Source organism: Mixophyes fleayi, chromosome 2 (genome assembly GCF_038048845.1).
Source record: "Mixophyes fleayi isolate aMixFle1 chromosome 2, aMixFle1.hap1, whole genome shotgun sequence".
Taxonomy (NCBI): domain Eukaryota; kingdom Metazoa; phylum Chordata; class Amphibia; order Anura; family Limnodynastidae; genus Mixophyes; species Mixophyes fleayi.
Genome location: NC_134403.1, coordinates 125,051,432 through 125,072,661, shown reverse-complemented (window position 1 = coordinate 125,072,661; position 21,230 = coordinate 125,051,432). Strand labels below are relative to the sequence as shown.

Here is a 21,230-nt window from a genome sequence, read left to right as displayed (position 1 = left end):
TCATAACTGCATTTTGCCTGAGTGACCATACGAATCCTAGAAGGTACTGGGTAGCACTGGGCCAGATATACCCGGTATCTTCACAGTTGTGGACCACAGACATTAGTTTTGAGCCTTGCCCCTTTCAAGCATTTTGTTAATGACTGTGTAGATGGCCTAGAATGTAATGTGTCCATATTTATTGATGACACTAAGCTATGTAGGGTTACTAACACAAAAGAGCTATCACGGAACACACAGAAATGGTCGGATTCTTACAATCCGCTGACTTAGCTCCACCCACCACGGAATTGTGAAGTCTAACGTGCCGAAGGTTTTCACCAGGGACCCCCACAAGGAGGTTTGTTCTTCACTGCTTGTACCATGCGGTTCTCCGGATGGGTATCATGTGAGACTGACAGAATAACAATATGTTAACCAACAAGAGGAGACAAGGATAGGAAAACCAGGATTACTCAGAAAGCAGCGGATACCAGGATTCGCACTAGATACCAGGATCTGCTGAATAGGAACGGATACAGGATACCAAAATTCCACAAGGAGACACAATAAACTGAATATCAGTATTCACAAGGAATAAACATGTATACAGAAGCCAAACAATCCAGCAGCTTAGCATGCTAACAAGACATGAAGATCTGGCACCATATTGCCAGAACAAGTGCCTTAAATAGTACTCAGGATGAGGGGGAGTGAAATGTAATTGGCCAATAGGGAAGAAGGGAAAATTACAAAAAAACGGGAGCGTGCATACGTACTTCTGTAATCCAAGATGGCGACTGCCATCGGAAGGCTGTCAGCAGTAGAGGCCAATGGAAAAGGCCAGCCCTGCGCACCGAACCCTGGTAAGTGAGCCGGAGGGTCCAGCATGTGACAGTACCTCCCTATCAAGGCGCTGAACACCCTGCAAAGGGTTTGTTGGGAAATTTAACAAGGAATTTCTTCAGAAGAGTAAGAGTGGGAACATCATAGGAGGCAAGCCAAGCTTATAATTCAGGGCCAAAGCCCTTCTAATCCTGCAGTTATTCCCAATCTTTCCTTGGGAATAACTGGAATTGAGAGGATCTGTTTAACTTCAAATTCATCCCTCTGCTGGATGCTGATTACAGATGGTGGAGAAGACGTAGAAGAAAACCGATTAATAATGAGTGGTTTTAATAAGGAGATATGAAAGGTATTGGAGATTGAAGTAAAGGTGGTAACCAATTTATATTCCACTGGGCTGGTCATAAAGAATTTTGAAGTGTTCAATGTACTTGCCTCCAAATTTCATACATGGAACTTTTAAACGTATGTTTCTAGATATATATATATATCTATAACACACACACACACACACACACACGCGATTTCTTGAGGTTTTTATTTGCATTAAACCAGATAGTAGAGAAATCTTGTTACAAAGAGTTTACTGCAGGAGCTTTGTAAAGAGGAAAATTTAGGGACAAATTGAGGAAGTCCGTGCACAGTGAAGATGGAAGTAGAAGAAGAGGTTATGTGCACATTCTGCCCATGGCAGTAGGTTCGCCCCAATTATCTGGATTAGAAGTGTTGATTTAATCTCTGTTTGGTCATTAGATTGGGAATGGTAGACCGAGGAAAAATTGAGACATACAGTATATTTACAAATTGGTCTCCAAAATTTTTAAATTAATTGAACGACACAGTCTGAAACAATCTCCTGGGGACATCTGTGCAGACAAAATGTTTATTTGACAACAATTTTAACAAGGGACGATACAGGAGGTGAACCACTTAGTGGGATGAAATAGACCACTTTAGTGAAGCGATCCACCACTGCCCAAATGGTATAATTTTTTTTCTAGGAGGTATATCCGTGATTACTTTGTTTGCCCATTCCTGTGAGACTATGGAATCAAATTGCCATGGACTTAGAGGGCCGAAGCATACTTGACGAGGGACCTTGTGTTGAGCACAGTTTGTATAGGCCGAAACAAATTGAATGTAAGGGAAACAAAAGGGTTGGCCTCCAATAGTTCCTTGATATGAATTCCAGAAGAATGTGCCCAATATAGAAGATTATTTTGAAGTTTGGGGGGAACAAAAGTCCTGTTGTAAGGAAGAATCACAGGGAGTTCCACAGAAGCAGAGAGGAATTTAGGGTCCAGAATAGGTCGATTTTCTGGAATTTGTAAATTTGCTGGTCTGTAAATGCTCGAGCGAGAACATCTGCTTTCTTGTTCCTGTCTCCTGGTCTAAAAGCAATATGATGATCAAACCAAGAGAAAAACGAAGACCAGAAAACCTGGAGAATGTTTAAGTATTGAGCAGATTAGAGAAACAACACTTTTTTTATGATCGGTAACTATAGTTACAGGAAAGTAAGACTTTTCAAGAAGATATCTCCATTCAGCAAGGACACGTTTAATGGCCAGAAGTTCCTTATCCCCAATTGTATAATTTCAGTCAGCTGGAAGAAAAGTTTTGGGAGAAAAAACTGTCGGGGTGCAACCTCCCCATGGTAGATCTCTGGGAAGGAACAGCTCCCACACCATCAGAGGAGGCATCAACTTCCACGGAAAAAAGCATAGAAGTGTCCAGTTGTTTGAGGACTGGAGCTGAAGAGAACGCTACTTTGAGGGAAAGAAAATTTTCTGAAGTGACTGTGGCCAATTCTTAATATCGCACCTTTACGCGTGAAAGAAATGATGGTAGCAACTAGAGTAGAGTATCCCTGAATTAATTCTAATAATTGTCAAGCTGAGAAATTGTTTGATAGCTGTAAGGCCCATTGGTTGCTATCGTGAGACAGCACATCATTTTTTCTCGGTCTGTTTGAAGTCCAGAGCCATAGACAATATATTGCTTGAATGTTGCATAGGAAGAGAAGGACTAACAACAGTAATCTGGGTAGATAACATTTTAAGAGGAGTAACTATGTAGGCAGCTAGACATACAGGAAGGACCCAATACTAATAGTTGAGAAGAAGACCAATCCAGATGAGGGGAGTGCAGTTGGCCCAAAATAACGAGACTAGTAGTAGGCTCCTACTTGAAGCGTTAACGGGGAAGTACAATGCTGAAGAGTACACTAGAAATATGACTGTCATCAATTGCGGTAAGAGCAACAGGGACATCTAAGTGAAAGGTTGGGAGAGACCACTGTTTCACAAGAGTGGAGGAGATAAAATTCTTTACTGCCTAGAATCAATTAAAGCTGAGGTGGTCTGCAACCCAGAAGGACAATGAAGAATGTCAGAGAACAAATATTTGGACTGAGAGGAGTAGGAGAGTGCTTGGCGGAGCCTAACCTGACCTCTCCTGAACAGGTTAGGACTTGGTCTTTCCCGAACGCGTGGGGAATCTAGCAAGGAGATGACCAGAATCGGCAAAATAAAGACACAGATTCTTTTTGAATGTCCTCTGCTGTTCTTTGGAAGAGAGTCAGGAACATCCGAGATGCATAGGCTCTTCAGGGCTAACAGGTGTGTTTTTAGGTGTTTTGAAGTACGACCAAGTTCGTCAAAGATCTTGTGAAAAGAATCTATGAAAGAGGCACAGTCCTGGAGTTGTGGGTTGTTTTGCTCCCATATAGGGGAGGCCCAGGCTAGGGCTTGACCTGAGAGCACAGATATAATATAAGCAACCTTCGTCCTCTCAGTAGGGAAGTTATGTGGAAGCAATTCAATTTGGATAGAATAGTAGTTTAGAAACCTTCAACAAGTTTTAGGATCTCCATAGTATTTGGCAGGAGCAGGAAGCCGCAGACTGAAAGAAGGTATGGGGGCGGCCACTGCAGTAGGATGTTCGACTACAGCCATAGGAGGAAGAAAATTATTCAAGGTATTTTGTAGAGAGCATCTAGCCGGGTAGACAGGCCTTGGAGGAATTGAAGTAAAAGAAATGCAAGTCAAATAGCTAAATATTTTGAGTTTCTGTGTATGACTAGTCCTGTCCCCTGTTTTAAATCAACTGATTCACACAGTGCATTACTGAAAAGCAAATCTACCAAGCAGTCAATTTGCACTGTGCCCTACCTGTTTGCATCAGATTGCCATGTTCGGAGGGTGGTTCTCAGAGGAGTGAAAGGAAGCAAGGTGAACATATTTAGTTGGGTATAAGTACACTGGTTATTTATGCCTATAGTTGGTGATCGTGATTGCATTTGGAGGGTGGTGATGTCACTCTTGTAAAATGTATCCTTGCTGAGCAAAGATATCACTTGTGTCAGATGACTCGTTTAGAAAGTGTTTTGTTATGAACTGCACTGATCACCCATTATAGAAACAGGTTACTCTTGTTTCAAATTGAAATTTGTTTATTATGTTAATGTATTTGAGGATGAGCAGTTGAACTTTATAGACATGTATTTTTTTTCAACCTATAGAAGTATGCAGCTTCTAGATTATATTTCTAACTCCAAATGTGTAACTATGTACCTGTACATTGTAAAACTATGTAGTGTACTGCCAACTTTAAAATACACATTTCATTAGAAGGTACCTAGTATTTTGTGATATTTATTGTATATGTTTTCTTGAAATATTATATGTAGACAAAAAGAACATTGCATTTTAGTTTTGGTTTTTTTTGTTTGCCACCCACCACCATTAATTGCTGTATATAGATCCAGTCCATCTTTCAACTGAACTGATTCTATGGATTATCATCCAAATCTGTTTCCTAATAATCAATCCTGGTCTGCCAGTAGCGAAACCAGCACGATGCAGTTGTATACATTGATGTGATCCAATATGGGTGGGGTGCAAGGGTGGTATTAACCTCCCAATGCCCTTTTGTGTCATTAGGAAGATACTACTTATTAGAATTAATAGACTGTGTGACCTCCGGAATATGAGCTTTGCTATTAAATAAAGTAGCTCTCATGTTACAATGCAAGGGGTGCAAACTAGTTTTCTGTTTTGCTCATAAGTTAAATACTGACTGTTTTTTCATGTAGCACACAAATATCAACTTTAAATTTCAGTGTACAAATAAGCTATCAAGTATTTGTGTGTTACATGAAAAAACAGTCCGTATTAAACTTATGTGCAAAATAGAAAACTAGTTTGCACCCCTTGCATTGTAACATTTCCAGGAGACTGAAATAAGATACCTCTTCATTTAAGATCCTTAATGAATCAGGCCTCTAATTTTTATTATTTTTCTTTGAGGCTTTTTGTAAGTAAGGGGAAAATATCAGAAGTAACAACGGAAAGAGTGGGCAAAGAAGAGATACAAGGGTGCATGTACAGCATATTCAAGTTAGACATGTAATAAGGAGACATAAGCGTCTAACAAGAAATGATCAGAGCTTCTGTAACATTAATATAAATAGCAAGGTAGCAGATCCAGACAACTTGTAGTTGAATATAAAAAAGCAGCCTGCACAGACAGTGGAACTAGAAAGTAAAATTAAATGGACCACGGTAGTTTGGTGGCTATCTATGCCCCCCGCCCTCCACTTGTAGTTGAATATAAAAAAAGCAGCCTGCACAGACTGTGGAACTAGAAAGTAAAATTAAATGGGCCACGGTAGTTTGGTGGCTATCTATGCCCCCAGCCCTCCACTTGTAGTTGAATATAAAAAAAGCAGCCTGCACAGACTGTAGAACTAGAAATTTGAATATACAAAGAAATGGACAAAGGCAGTTTGGTATCTGTCTGCATCAGATCCCCTCTCCACTAGGAGTAAAATAGAAAACTATTCAGCCATTATATAATCTAGAAGATAAATAGAAATTGAGAAAGGCAATTTGGTATTTGTCTGCATCGTAATCATCAACATCCTCATTAGCGCCCTCGTTGCCTACACAAATCTCCACCTCATCCTCTTCTAATTCCAAAGTGGCATCCTCAATTTGTGTATCACCGGCTACACTCGGGCTATTAAGGCACACATCAGCAGAATGCTCACGATTAGACATCCCACTGTTGGATGGACTCTCCACAGGGATTGTTGTCATTTCTGAATCAGAGCAAACATTATCCTCTAATGCCTTACTGTTATCTTGCAGCTCGGCTTTGACGCTTAACAGTAGTTGTGCACCAATTGTAGGCTCTGTAACTTTTTGGGATCTGCCACTAATAGCCAAAGGTGAAGGCCTCATTCTCTCTTTGCCACTGCGTGTGTAGAATGGCATGTTGGCAATTTTTTTTTATGGGCACTTAACTTTTGCTCAGTAACATTTCTTTTTCGCTTCAACACAGAAAAAAAAAAAAATTATTTTGTTTTTTGGACTGATTTCGAAGCACACTGTAGTTTGACATCGCCTTGCCCAGATAACGTACTGGGAACACTAACATCAGGACTGGTGACAGAACCTGGTTGCTCATTCTGCTCATATGTGGACTGCTTTGAATCCATTCTCAGCCCAAAGCACTTGTAGTGCTAAAAATTAGTTGGTAGATACTGCTGACAGATAGTAATTTTGACAGCCAGAAATATTTATGCACAATTAGGGGGGACACCCCAAAAGCACTGGGGAGTGCTAAAAATTATTTGGTAGATACTGCTGACAGATAGTAATTTTGACAGCCAGAATATTTATGCACAATTAGGGGGGACACCCCAAAAGCACTGGGGAGTGCCAAATATTGAAAAAACACCTCTATCCTCCTCTCTTCTCTAGCGATTTTTGTTATAACAATTGGAAAAAGAATATTGGATTTTCTGTTCCTGCTCTAATCAGCCTGTGACTACACCCTGCTCTCTCCCTCTGTCAAATGGTGATGGATTGCTGTGGAGGCGGGTATTTATAATCTTGAAGTATCGCGAGAACCGAGATCCGACGACGTCACGATGACGTTCGGCCTCGATTTGGATTCGGAGCAGGCGGGAGAGTACTACTCGGATACCCAAAGTTCGGGTGGGTTTGGTTCTCGGGGAACCGGACCCGCCCATCTCTAGTTTATTGCACCCTGATATGTCATGTAAAAACTTAGTCTGCCAGGAGTACCATTGCAACATTATTTAAAAAAATGTGAATGTATCAAACATGCATGCTTTTTAGTGTATTATTACAGGTCAGAAATATTATAAGAATACATATATTTAAAAGGCTTGTATTGTATTTCAAAGTTTGTTAAAGTTAATTTGCATTCCCATAAAAAGAGTACATGTCTTATGTGGGTCTTATAATTTAAGAGTTACTAATATGTGTATTTGTATTCTACAGTATGTTAGGAAAGATGGATATGCAATTACAATCATATAGTATACAGTATGTGGGAAATGATATTCATATTTAATATCCACCTAGAGTTTTATTTATAATCTGTTGTAAATTCCTGATGCTGCTTCTAAACATAACACTTTTTCACATCTTTAATTAGGTTTAATGTTTTTTGGAATCTGTTCCCAAACAGAAAGTCAAAACCAGTTTTAAATGATTCTTTTTTTTATATTTAAACAAGAAATCTAAAGATGCACCAAGAACAATGAAGTAATAATGAGTTGTTTTACCAAAGGGAAGTACTTAATGCTAGTATTGGAAAATATTCACCCACTAATGAAAAGCATAAATAAGTAAAATAAACAAAAAGAAAAAAAAATGACTCAAGGTAATATAACCACAGAAGTAGCAAATTGTTAAAAAAAATAATCCAAAAGAGTCAATTATATGCAATAGGTAACTGCTTCCCAAATAGTTATACATATTAAAGAAAATAACACTCTTTGTTTAATATTTCATAGGTAAAAGTAATCAAAATCTTTGTAATTAATTGAAGAAAAAATTAAATAGAAATTAAATGACAAATAAAAATAAATAATAAATGGTCACTATAAATGTAAATCCAAACTCTAATGGTTTTATATAATCAATCGCTAAAGAAAAGCAACTTTTGGCAATCAGGAAAAGATGTACAACTGTGTAAAATAAATGTGTTTGCAGTAGACTATAAATATATGAGCTGTATAAAATACACCCCAAAAAAGTTTGTAAAAATTTGTCCACCAGAGATGAAAGAGTGTAATGATTTCAAGAGATCAAAATAGGCATTTTGAGAGGCCCCAAAACTAAGTTCATGATTGGACTACAGACAAGAAATGATTAAATTTGCAAATGTCTGGTGATACTTCACACTAGTTATCTACCTTGAATATTGCCGCCTCCTGTGTATACAGTTCACTACGGATGGGCACCCACTTGACTTGAAGCGCCGTCCAGAATACTAATTCACCCAACTTGTTTCATAAGGACGTCCTACCGTTCTTAAAAATGTGTGTGTGTGTATATATATATATATATATATATATATATATATATATATATATATATATATATATATATATATATATATATATATATAATCTATATCGATCATACCAATTAAGATAAGATAAACAAAATGGTTAATTAGAATAATTTTTAAAAAAAGATAATCTAGGAGAACCATGAATATGGTAGATTGTGAATAAAAAAGAAACCAAACATGGAAGAAAAATATCCAGCTCACTGACGAGGTCAATATTGGGTTGTAAAAAGCCAACCGTAGATAGTTGCCAGGCAAGCAAACCCTCCCCAAAACAAAATGATATCGGCACGGATGCCTGTTGAAAGGAATGTGTTACGTATATCGATTTCGTTTTTTTACTTACCGAACATGTAATTCCCTCCACTCCAATTACTCTAAACCATGTGAATACTGAAAAAAACCAGTAGTGGATTCCAGCGACAGAGATTCAAGCCGAGAGCAATGAATAGCTAGCCTAAATATCTAGGAGGAATAAAGATGGATAAAGTAAGTTGGCACTAAAGGATCAGAGACTGGAACCAATAGAGCATGTAGTTCTGGATCTAGGTATTATAGTGTTGCAGTGATTAACTGCAGAAGTCATGTTAAACATCCTATTGATTACAATGAATTATTGATTATAATGAACAGCTGGAAGACAGTGGAGTGAAGTATTAGCACTGAGCATGCTCAAGGTGTTTAGCAGATTTCTGTCCTAAAAGTTGTTCTGAGCATGCATGGCAACTGCTAAGTCTTTTTAGACTTGTGTAAGAGTGTTCATCAAGGTCATAGCTCTTCCATATAATTGGATATTTTATTTTAATTTTATGATTTCATTTGTGTGTGTTTTTTCTTTTTTAATGAGGAGCATATGATTATTTTTACTAGTAATTTATGGGTGTTTTATTATTGTTTTAAGTTTATATTTTTTAATTTGTATTTCCTGTTTAACCTCAATTTGTATGAGGATTGCTCACAACAGATATTCGTATCCTATTGTCACTTAGAAAACAGGTAAAGAAACGTGTCAAGCTAGTGTGGAGTATATAGCAAGTGACCATGGATATTATTTAGAGATCTATAGATTTTTTTATCCGTTCATTATTTTACCTGAAAACAATATATGCCGAGAGTATTTAAGGCACACACTGGAGAGGTCCGGTTGTAGATCTAAGAGCCAGACACACCTGGTTATTATCCTCCCACACCCAGGAGTGGGATGTGAAGGAGATGAGACAGATGAGAATAACTCTAATGAATGGAATAACTTGTATTGGAAACAGTCCAGGATGGTGGATTCAGGAGCCCTTCAAGTAGTACAGTATAATAATAATGTTGGATATTGCCCATGAGAGTGGAACATTTATAGTCCAGTACCTTAATTATTGAAATGTTTGAGGTGGACTAATTTACATTCGTGTTTGTATGCTATTCTCCCTTATCACTTGCTAGCGGTATTGCCAAAACTGAATCCTAATATCTGGATATAATTAGTTCTTGTGTGAAAAAATCCATATAATTTTACTATCTTTATGTGGCTAGAGATTTTCAATATTTATTTGATCCAGGACAACAAACTTATTTTACATACTCTGCTCATGCTATCCTACTCTGGATAAACTGATATCTTTCCAGTGACAAATTAAACAAATTATATTAAATCTGAGACAGTTATGTTATGTGATAATATTTTATTAAAATATTTGTACTAAGATTATTATTGGATTTTTTTCTCAGTGACAGTGTGTTACTTTGATTTCAATTGCTCCAACTGAGGGTTCTTTAGAGTTTGTGCTTTCTATTGTTCTTTTTTTATTTGTTATATGATAGTGATTCCCAAGTCCAGTATTGAGAGCTGCAACCTGGTGTCTCCTCTTTGGGATTAAGTTGGTATTTTTATTTTTATTATGTAGGGGTTAGAGGTACACCTTTTAAGCCTGAAGCACTAGCGCCATTTAGGTTTTTTCTACTTGTTCTTCCATATAATTGGATAACGAAGGGTGCTCCTGGACAGATAAGAAGCCAGAATTTCCTCCACTATGTTCTCCAGATGGCCCTCTACTTTAATGGCCAAAGGGGAAGAAGCATGGGTCATGGCCCGAGCTTGTTTCAGAAGGGAAATATGGAAGGCAAGGTGGATGAACTGCATGGAGTTAGGCAACTGGAGACTGAATGCCACATGGGACAAGCTGTGATCTGAAATGGACCATATACCATTCCCCCAATTTCGGAGAGAGATGGCCTAATTGGAGATTATTGGTAGATAGCCATACATATTGGACCATCTGATTTGAGTATGGAAATGTGCGACCTTGACCTGAGCCTGGCATTTGTGCATTTTTGGAGCCTGTTTTAAGGGCATTTATATGATGACATGGGTCTCGTGAAGGCATATTATGGCTGGCAATGGTCATCCTGACAGCAGGGAAGGATAGGCCCTAGGGTGAAACCCTTTCAAGGTAAAGAAAGGGATCAGTTTAGTGGACCATTGGATGGACCTGTTGTAGATGACTTTCACCATCAGAATGAACTGAGCTCAGTTGTTTTGGTAACATAGTTCTGAAAGTGGAGTTCTAAGTTCTGGTTGACCCGCTCAGTTTGTCCATTGGATTGCAGGCCATGCAGTGGATAATCTTAAGGCTATTTGCAGTGCTTTACCAAACATTCTCCAGAACAGAAAGGTATAGTATTGTCTAGTATGTCTACTAGACATCAAGGTTACTGGGCAAAAGTCTGAACAGTCGGGGGAGCCAGAGGAAGGCCTTTCAGTGATATATAACAGATTTGTTTAGTTTAGCAATATACCATTGCAAAGATTGTGTTGTGGCCGTCTGACTTGTGAAAATTGTGTGATAAAATCAACCATCTTTGCAGGACAGGTAGCAGCTGTAGGAAACCTGCAGGATGAGTTGGAGTAATACTGGTTCTAATACATGTCAAACAGGAGGGCACATATTGTTGGAGGTTTTACTAAAGAATGGTCACCGATAGTGCTGACCAATCACATACAAAGTCTTTGAAATCCCCAACTGTCCAGCAGACATGAATTTGTACCTCTGACCCAATTCTTTTTTAAGCAATGGGGGAAAAAACAGTGAAGACTTCTAGAGGAGGCGTTCATCAGCTTGGACAGTTATTTAGAGAAAGTGCTTCTGGAGTACACAGAAAAGTTGACCTTTTCCTTTAGGCACCATCACCCTGATGCAGAACTGGGCACATATGTTGATACTCTCTTAAGGTATTATGGAATATTACAATTGTGATGGTCTCTTTGGCTCTTTATATTGACAAGACAGCATGCAAGCTTTGGTTTTCTGAGAACTAGAATATCAAGTCAACTCACAAGAAAGTTGAACTATGCAAAGAGCAGTGCCCATTTGGCTTGTTAAGTCGCCAGGCTATCTTGAGGTATTCCAAGTTCTTATGTTTGGCTTATGTCATAACAAGGACCTGTAAACCGTTCAATAGGTGGTTTCAATCGATGAAGGCAAAGTAAGTACAAGGGTGCAATAACATCTCCAAGGATAGACAGCCAAGTGTAGGGTCATTGTGAGCAAATCTGAGGTAAGCAGTGAAAGAACAGTGGAACACACTCCCCTTGTGATAGAAACAATGCTCTTGGAGAAGTCACAAATATATATCATTGAGATAAATTACCAAATTTTGCCAGGATGTCTTGAATATATAGTTAACAATATGTTAATTAAATAATATGGAAAATGCTCTGCACAGCCACAATAAAGGCAGAGGTTTTCTGTACATCTATAGTTTTGCCCTTTTTTTTTTTTTCTGATTTTCTTAGGTTCTACCTTCTCACTGATTTCTGGCATAACGTGAGACGCAAAGTGACAGTAAGTTGGAGGTTGATTGTCATGCACCAGCTGATGGACTCTTGCAGATCGTCTAGGCTAATTCGTCTTTATGTCATATTTAAGCTCTTTCCAAAACGAATGGTACTTCACTACTGTTCTGTATTCCAACACTGATCTGCAATTTTACCGGACTGCATAGATTTGTGGGGCAGGTTGGGTGCATTTGGAGTGCAGAAGCAGCAGCTTGTACATGTAGAAGGGATGAGTGAATGCTTAGGGAAGCATGAAGTGCTGCATCTTGATTTGTAGAGCCGTGCAAAAACAAAATTTCAGTTCATGGAATGAGATTATTGACAGATTAAAGGGGGGGAAGGCCACGTTTTCAGGGTTGTTTTTTTTTGCTGTGTGTAGAGCTCACAACAATTTCCCCTCCACAAAAGAACTTGAATTTTGCACCAATTTAGAGATGACGGTGATAACTGTGACTCTTTCTATACTTTTAATGGGACCTGTTTTTTGTCTGCATGTTGGAATTTGTCAGGAAGCGCATTTCCAGTCACATTCCAAGTAATGTACAGCGCTGCGGAATTAGTGGCACTATATAAATAAATGATGATGATGATGTAATCTCTTTACACACATAACATTGCCCATATGTCCACAGTCTCCCGGTTAATATAAGTCACATCTGGGGCGCTATAATATAAGTCACATCTTGGGCGCTATTTTAGAAGAAAAGTTAAGTTTATTTCTTTGTAAGAGGTGATGCTACAGTAATTAGGGACTTTGACATGAAGTTTACACTTTTGCACAGTGCATCCACAAACCTTTTTCTGCTGCCTTGTGTCCCATTGAGGGGCACTGATAGTATGAGAGTGGAGGAGTGTTATGAACCTTGATGAGCACTGACGGACCATGGACGCTCAGAACCAGTGCAGAACATTTTGCAGTGCGTTTCCTAAATGGCCTTCGCTGTCTTCCCCTTTTATGTTTGAGCTATACGAGGGAACATGATGTACATAAGCTTATCTTTAAAGCATTTTCCTGATTTGTCTCACTCTAAATGTGACTTCTTTTAATTGTTATAAATGTTGTTCATTGCCTCTAACATATTTTGAATAATATTTATATATTTTTCTAAAAGTTCTGCTAATGAAGAAGGAAAGATGCTAAGAATTGATATCTCCTGTATAAAAGTTGCTTTGTGCGGATTTCTATAACTTGGACTTATTGTCATCTGTTGATGATATTATATTTTACCTTGTCAGAGCAAATAACAATAACATGTCATCTCCGGCAGTAATAAATGCAAATGTGCAAATTAGATTCTTTGTATGAAATAACTAATGTGAGCTTTGCAGAATATTAGTACACTCAAGGGAATCCTATTCTATCCTAGTAGTGGGTGATTTTAGTTTGGCAGTGCTCCAGATGTTTGGGACAATTGGTTAGACTTATATGCTCTCTTCAAAGTGAGAATTGTAATTTTTTAGACAATATGAGTTTCATCATGTATGTTATCAACTGTTGCTCATGTGCAATACTAGTTCAACTGGTGCTAGAGATAAAACTTTAGTCTTGAGATCTTGGGGAATTTTTTCAATATAAATGTGTGCATTAAATATAGTGTAGGGACTACATTAGAGATGTTCACCGACCCTCGTGTTTTGGTTTTGGATCTGGATTAATTTTGTGTTTTGGTTTTTGCAAAACCGCCCTCGCGTGTTTTGGTTTTGGATCCTGATTTTTTTTTTTCTAAAATCTCTATTTTTTTTGTTGTTTCTAAAATCACATAATTTGGCTCTTTTCTTATCCCTACATTATTATTAACCTCAATAACATTAATTTGTAATCATTTCCAATCAATTTTTGTCAAGTGACAACAACACTACTACCCCTGTTTCTGTGTGAGCAATGGCGCTGGGTCTCCTGGGGAGGGAGATACTTATGTAATCCAAAATCCGCGAGATCCGACAACGCAACGAAGATGTTTTGCTTCGATTCAGATCCGAGGACGCATAAAAGTACTGAGCCGGCTCGCAAGCCTACTCGGATCCCCTAAGTTCGGGTGTGCTCGATTTTCAGAAAACCGAGCCTGAGCATCTCTACACTATATACAGCCTCTTATATAAGTTCATAGTTTCCTTGAATAATGAACCTGTCCGTCTGTAGTTTCCAGATCTCTGGTATTCTATATACAAGATTGTGGATGTGTTTGGGGTATATAAATATAATGGTTGCGTAGTTGTAAAATAATCTTTAATCTCATTTTTACAGAGCATATAGAATTATATTTTCCACTTATATCTTTTTACCTTTTAACACCTATGTGTTTTTGTTTCTCCTTAACAGAATCTAAAAGCAGATCCCGATGAACTATTCAGAAAGTTAGAGAAGATTGGCAAGGGATCCTTTGGAGAAGTGTTTAAAGGGATTGACAATAGGACTCAGAAAGTTATAGCTATAAAAATTATAGACCTGGAAGAAGCAGAAGATGAAATAGAGGATATTCAGCAAGAAATCACTGTGCTGAGCCAGTGTGATAGTCCATATGTAACAAAGTATTATGGGTCATATCTTAAGGTGAGTAATATTATTATTATTATTATCATTTATTTGTTAGGCGCCACAAGGTTTCCGCAGCGCCGCACATAGTACAAACAGTAGACTATACAGAGTATAACAGTACAGAACAATAAACAAAAGTACCAATACTTCAGAAACTCCAGGCAGGCAGATGCAATAGACACGGAGCAGAAGAACGGGTAAGAAGACAGGAGGGAAGAGGGCCCTGCTCTAGTGAGCTTACATCCTAAGGGAGGGTTAAACAGACCAGGCACAAGAGGAGCCAGTTGAGGGAATGGGAGAGAGGGGAGAATGAGTGGAGGAGATGGGGGTTAAGTGGATGGTTGGTAGGCTTTGAGAAAGAGGTGAGTTTTGAGTGCACGTTTGAAGGAGCACAGAGTAGGAGAGAGGCGGATGGAGCGAGGGAGGTCATTCCAGTGAAGGGGGGCTGCACGAGAAAAGTCCTGGATTCTGGAATGGGAAGAGGTGATCAGAGTGGAGGAGAGGCGGCGGTCATTGGCCGAGCGCAGGGAGCGGGTGGGAGTGTGAATGGAGAGGAGGTTAGAGATATAAGGGGCAGTAGAGTGGGAGAGAGCCTTGTAAGTGGTGGTGAGGAGTTTAAAAAGAATTCTGTAGGGGAAGGGGAGCCAGTGTAGGGCAAGGCAGAGAGGGGAGGCAGAGGAGGAGCGGCGTGAGAGGTAGATGAGTCTTGCGGCCGCATTGAGTATAGAGCGGAGGGGGAGAGACGGGAGTGGGGGAGATCGGTGAGGAGGAGGTTGCAGTAATCCAGGCGGGAGATGATGAGTGCGTGTATGATGGTTTTGGTGGCCTCCTGAGAGAGAAAGGGACGGATGCGGGCGATGTTGCGTAGTTGGAAGCGACAGGCTTTGGCAAGAGATTGAATGTGGGGGGCAAAAGAGAGAGAGGAGTCAAGGGTGACACCCAAGCAGCGGAGTTGGTTGACAGAGGAGATGGTAGTGTTGTTAACGACAATGGAGAGGTCATGGTGGGATGGGAGGCTGGGAGGAGGAAAGACAATGAGTTCAGTTTTGGAAATGTTGATTTTGAGAAAGCGCTCCGACATCCAGGAGGACATGGCGGAGAGGCAGTCAGATACCTGAGCGAGGAGGGTGGAGGAAAGATCAGGTGAAGAGATGTAAAGTTGAATGTCATCACCATAAAGGTGATACTGAAGGCCAAAGGAGGAGATGAGAGCACCAAGGGAGGAAGTATAGAGCGAAAAGAGTAGAGGGCCGAGAACGGAGCCCTGTGGGACTCCTACAGCGAGAGGGTAGGGGGAGGAGGAGGAACCAGACATGGATACAGAGAAGGAGCGGTTAGCGAGGTATGAGGTGAACCAGGCGTGGACAGAACCAGAGAGGCCGAGAGAGAGAAGAGTTTGCAGCAGGAGGGGGTGATCCACGGTGTCAAAGGCTGCGGAAAGGTCAAGGAGCATGAGTAAGGAGAAATGACCCTTGGATTTGGCCGATAGGAGATCATTAGTAACCTTGGCCAGGGCAGTTTCGGTAGAGTGGAGGAGGCAGTAGCCGGATTGGAGAGGGTCAAGGAGGGAATTATCCGAGAGGTACCTGGTTAGGCGGCTGCAGACAATTCGCTCAAGTAATTTAGAGGCATAGGGGAGAAGAGAGATAGGGCGATAGTTGGCAAGAGATGTGGGGTCGAGATTGGGTTTCTTGAGGATAGGAGAGATGAGAGCATGTTTAAATGAGAGGGGTACCACACCAGAGGAGAGTGATAGGTTGAAAAGGTGTGCGAGGTAAGAGCAGGCAGTGGGAGAAAGAGAGCGAAGGAGGTGAGAGGGGATGGGATCGAGGGGGCAGGTAGAGGGTGGAGAGGAAAGAATGAGAGCGCGAACTTCTTCACCTGTTGTAGGGCCGAAGGAGCACCAGAGTTGGGTGTTGGTGGGAGGTAAAGCGAAGAGGGAGGCGGGAGAAGGGGAGGAGGAGATGTTCAGTCTGATGGTCTCAATTTTGGAAGAGAAAAAGGTGGCAAAGTCAGAAGTGGACAGGGAAGACAGGACAGAAGGGGGTGGGGGGGAGAGTAGGGAGTTGAAGGTGGCAAAGAGGCGGCGGGGATTGGAGGACTGAGAAGATATGAGGGACTTAAAGAATGATTGTTTGGCGAGGGAGAGGGCGGAGCAGAAAGAAGAGAGGATGAATTTAAAGTGAAGGAAGTCGGCCAGAGGCGTTCAGCAGTGCGAGTGCACTTTTGGAGGAAGCGGGTGAGTTTCGAGTGTAAGGGGCTGTGGAATAATGCGGCGTCTGCTGACAGTAGAGGCCGGGGCGACAACGTCCAGGGCAGTAGAGACGGAGAGATTGTAGAGGGAGGACGCCTGGTCAGGACAGACCAGGGAGGGAAGGGGTGATAGGAGAGTTTCAAGAGAGGAGGACAAGGAGGTATGGTCAATAGCGTCAAGGTTGCGCCTGGTGTGGGTGGCTTTGGGCGAGGCAGGAGCAGGGGAGGAGGACAGAGTGAAGGAGAGGAGATGGTGGTCAGAGAGTGGGAAGGGAGAGTTGGAGAAGTCAGAGAGATCACAGAGGTGAGAGAAGACAAGGTCAAGGGAGTGGCCAAGACAGTGGGTGGGGGAAGAGGTCCACTGAGTGAGGCCTTGGGAGGAGGAGAGGGCGAGAAGTTAGATGGTGGCGGGGTCAGAACAGTTGTCAATAGGAATATTAAAGTCACAAAGTATGATGGAGGGAAGCTGGATTGAGCTGGTGACACTATAACCAGCATGGGGTCCTCCTGTCATAATATACTCAGCCCTTGTCTGTTTAGCACAGGACTGAATTCCCTATAGAATGGGACCATTAAAAATAAATTCAGCCCCGTCCCCAATAGAAAACCGTCCTGTGCAGAAAGCACAAGGCTCTTCCCAACATCTGTGCCTGGTGGGTAATATCGGAAATGGATAAAGGCATTTTTTTGGCTGGTGACTAAACAGGTTATGCTGGCTCTTGTAGAGCTAGGAGTACCAGCATGCACATGACTGCCAGAGAATGCTGACAATTGTAGAGCTACAAGTGCCAGCATGATGTGGCATCCAGGGCCCGATGGCATCTGTACTGCACATGTAAATAAATACTGTTAAATAAACACATGCACACTGTGAAAAGAATACATCCAGGAAGATCCTCTTATTGCTTCAAGTCCATTAGGAAAAAAATCCCGTGGAGAACATACTCCTTGAGGAGCCGCAATGCAACTTTCATGCCAATCAATTCAGATCATGGGAAACCTTTCTGCATGGGTTAGTAGTGGCAATGATCTACATTCTATCCATTCTATTGCCTGCTCACTGTCACTTTGATCGGTGAAGGGATGGCTTTTACCTCTCATCTCAATGGTGTTATATTTATAGCAGCCTGGTAGTACACAGTCAGGTAACTAAAAAACAAAACATACTAGCATCTGTTTTTTTTGTTTATTAAATGTTCTCCTATTAAATAATAGATAGAATGAGTGCAATAACAACAAATTGGCCCTTATACCAGCGCTACAATAGGTGCTGCCTTAACAGTACACTTGGGATCCACTTCTTCCCAAAATAACAATATATAATACAGATGTGTATATTTCAGGCACAACTGAAAATATGTCTGTAAATCTGATTTTCCTAATATACGACACAAAAACTTCTATATTCTAGATATCGAACAGACAATCAAAAATGGCATAGCTTTGAAATTCAGTCTCCCATTCAAATTGTCCATGCACGAAAATAATTAGTCTCGAATGTCTTTATAAGAGATTGCTTAAGTTTCTCTCCTACTTCCCCTGATGTTCTCCGGGAAGGAGGAAAATCTCCTGCCAAATTTATAGCGATTACCATAGGAAAAATAAGAAATAAGGGCAATGTGAGATAAAGTTCAAAGCATACATATAATGCCCGAATATTAGACCCACTAGGAACCAGTGCAAGAAAACAGAGAGAGATCTATATAGATGTAAATCACGCCACCATGTGATAAACACCAACGCCAAAAATAAATGGTTTATAATAAAAAGTATGATAAAGACCGGGGCTGTATCTCCCTTTCAATGTGCTTACACTGTGTATGATAATAGGAACTTGCGTGACCGTGTGTTCAACCAACTTCTAATCCCATCAGTCAGATGTTGTTCATCTGGATGCCAATCACAGTGTTCATCTGGTTCGTGTGATTCATATGTACAACACAATCGTACCAAACATCTAGTGTATTACCATTTTAAAAACTGCGTTATTTAATGTAATCCAGATAGGGACCAATACACTCATTAAAAAAAGTACACACATATAATCCTAAATAAAAATAGCAAGTCCACTCTTACCAGAAAACGGAGGATAGTCAGCGTTGTCAAGATTATTAATTGAAGTCCTGGGTTCCCGCACGACTCAGTTGCCGGTTCCTGGCTAGGTAGTGGATACAATAACACACGCTCGCTCTCTCGCTCTCCTACGCATTTTGACCACGTATCTTGGGTCTTTTTCAAGGTGAATATAGGTGTGTGGACTTCCAGGCTCTTTAAATATCCGTAACAGCCAATCACCTAGCAAGGTGTGTTTTTTATATAATAATGTCCCATAAGCACAATAAAGTTAAAAAATACAAAGTAAATATTACTTTTTGATTAAAAAAATAATCTAAATACTGTTCTATATATACTAAGCGGAACGATCATCTTCGTTCTAGCTATAGGGGATTATCTGAAACACTAAATGTAGAGTGCATAAGGGTGATAACTATCCCTTTAAACTCGCTATTTTGTATCCAAAAGGAAACCTAACCAAAAGATATTCTTTGATGAACCCCGAAAAGCACTCACTAATATCCCTCGATATAACACACAATAAAGAAGGTTCTTTCAGAAAAAATAGATCTGTTAAACAAAGCAATGTTTCATTTGCTGCATAAAGATAGTCCTATTCACTATTTGTTGATAAGTCACCCTATTACCACAATTGGCAAACACTGATAACAATAAATAAATATACATATAAGACATAGATCTCCCATTCTACTTTAAAATATCATAAAATACATGTCAACACTTGTAGTAACCATTTAAGATCAAACTCCACATTCAATCCATCCGGGATTAAAGTTTTCAAATGATAAATTTTTTCCATTGCTAATTTGGCTACTATTGTTTCTAGATCCTTACATTTCCAATTTTCCCCCACTAAATGAATGCCACAAAAAGATTTGATGGATTCAGCACTGCATGAATGTTTTTCTTTACAGTGTGCCGACACTGAATGATTGATAAATCCTTTTTGATATTCCTAAAGTGTTCAGCCAATCGTGTTTTTAAAGGTCGAGTGGTTTTACCAATGTATTGTTTAGCACATTTACACTGAATAAGGTAAATCACATTTCTTGACTGACATGTGATGAAATCCTTAATCCTATATTTAGATCCGGTAACCATTGACTCATATTCTGTAATTTTTGACTGTTCACTTTTTATACTTCTACATGGTGTACACATACCACATTGATGAAACCCTCTTCTGGTGTGATTAGTTGTTTCTTTTTTAGGTATACTACTTCTAACAATTTTGTTTCTCAGATTTGGGGCTTTCCTATAAATAAATTTCGGTTTCGTCTGTAATATCGTGGAAGTGTGGGATCATTCAATAGGATTTTCCAATGCTTATTGAATACATTTTCATATCTTTTGTATTGCCTATTATACTGGGTGATAAAGGCTACATTATATCTAGCATTATTGTTATTTTTATTTTTATTATCCCCATCCGTAGATTTCAACAAAGATGTTCTCTCTATTTTCTTTACTTTATCATAAGATCTCTCTACTAATTCTTTGGAGTAACCTTTCTGAAGAAATTGTGTCTTCATTCCAGAAATTTGTTCTTCACATATATTTATTTCTGTGCAATTTCTTTTAACCTGCATGAACTGTCCTATTTTGTCCAGCCAATTTCTGTGATGATGGCTATCGGCACTAATATATGAATTGCTGTCTGTTAGTTTAGTGTATGTCTTAGTATGTAGTTCATTATTTTTTACATACACAGTAAGGTCCAAAAAGTTAACCAGTTCTTGATTGATGTCATAAGTGTGAGATATATTCCAATCATTTGTATTCAAATATTGACAAAAAGAGTTCAAGGATTCCTTGTTATTCCTCCACACAAAAAAATATCATCTATATATCTATACCAAAGCACCAGGTCTGCCCCCCATCTTTCGTCTTTCCATATATATTCATCTTCCCATACACTCATAAAGATGTTAGCATAACAGGGGGCAAACCTGGTGCCCATAGCTGTACCCACTCTCTGCATAAAGAAAGACGCCTCAAAATGAAAATAATTATTGTTAAGGATAAAACTAATTCCCTCTAAAATGAAACTACATAAATCCTCTGATACTATAATTTTGTAGGACCGTTTTAACAGCATCTATCCCTCTTTCATGTTCTCTAAACGCTAGTCTTTTTAGGGTTTATATGGCTAGTAGTAGCTATGGAATATAAGGGTTAATCTTTATGCAGCAATAGAAACATTGCTATGTTTAAGAGATCTATTTTTCTGAAAGAACCTTCTTTATTGTGTGTTCTATCGAGGGAAGTTAGTTAGTGCTCTTCGGGATTCATGAAAGAAGATCTTTTGGTTATGTTTCCTTT

The 21,230-nt window shown here is 39.6% G+C and overlaps 1 protein-coding gene across 2 annotated transcripts in view; it reads left to right on the top strand.

Moving 5' to 3' along the window:
* Positions 1–21,230, top strand: part of STK24 (serine/threonine kinase 24) — a 70,377-nt gene that overhangs the window by 20,034 nt on the left and 29,113 nt on the right. The window contains exon 2 of one of the 2 annotated variants that reach the window (XM_075199930.1): positions 14,364–14,594. The exons of the other annotated variant lie outside the window; for it this stretch is intronic. Within the exon in view, the coding sequence (XP_075056031.1) occupies positions 14,364–14,594 (231 nt within the window). The remainder of the gene's footprint in view (positions 1–14,363; positions 14,595–21,230) is intronic. 2 annotated transcript variants of the gene reach the window in all.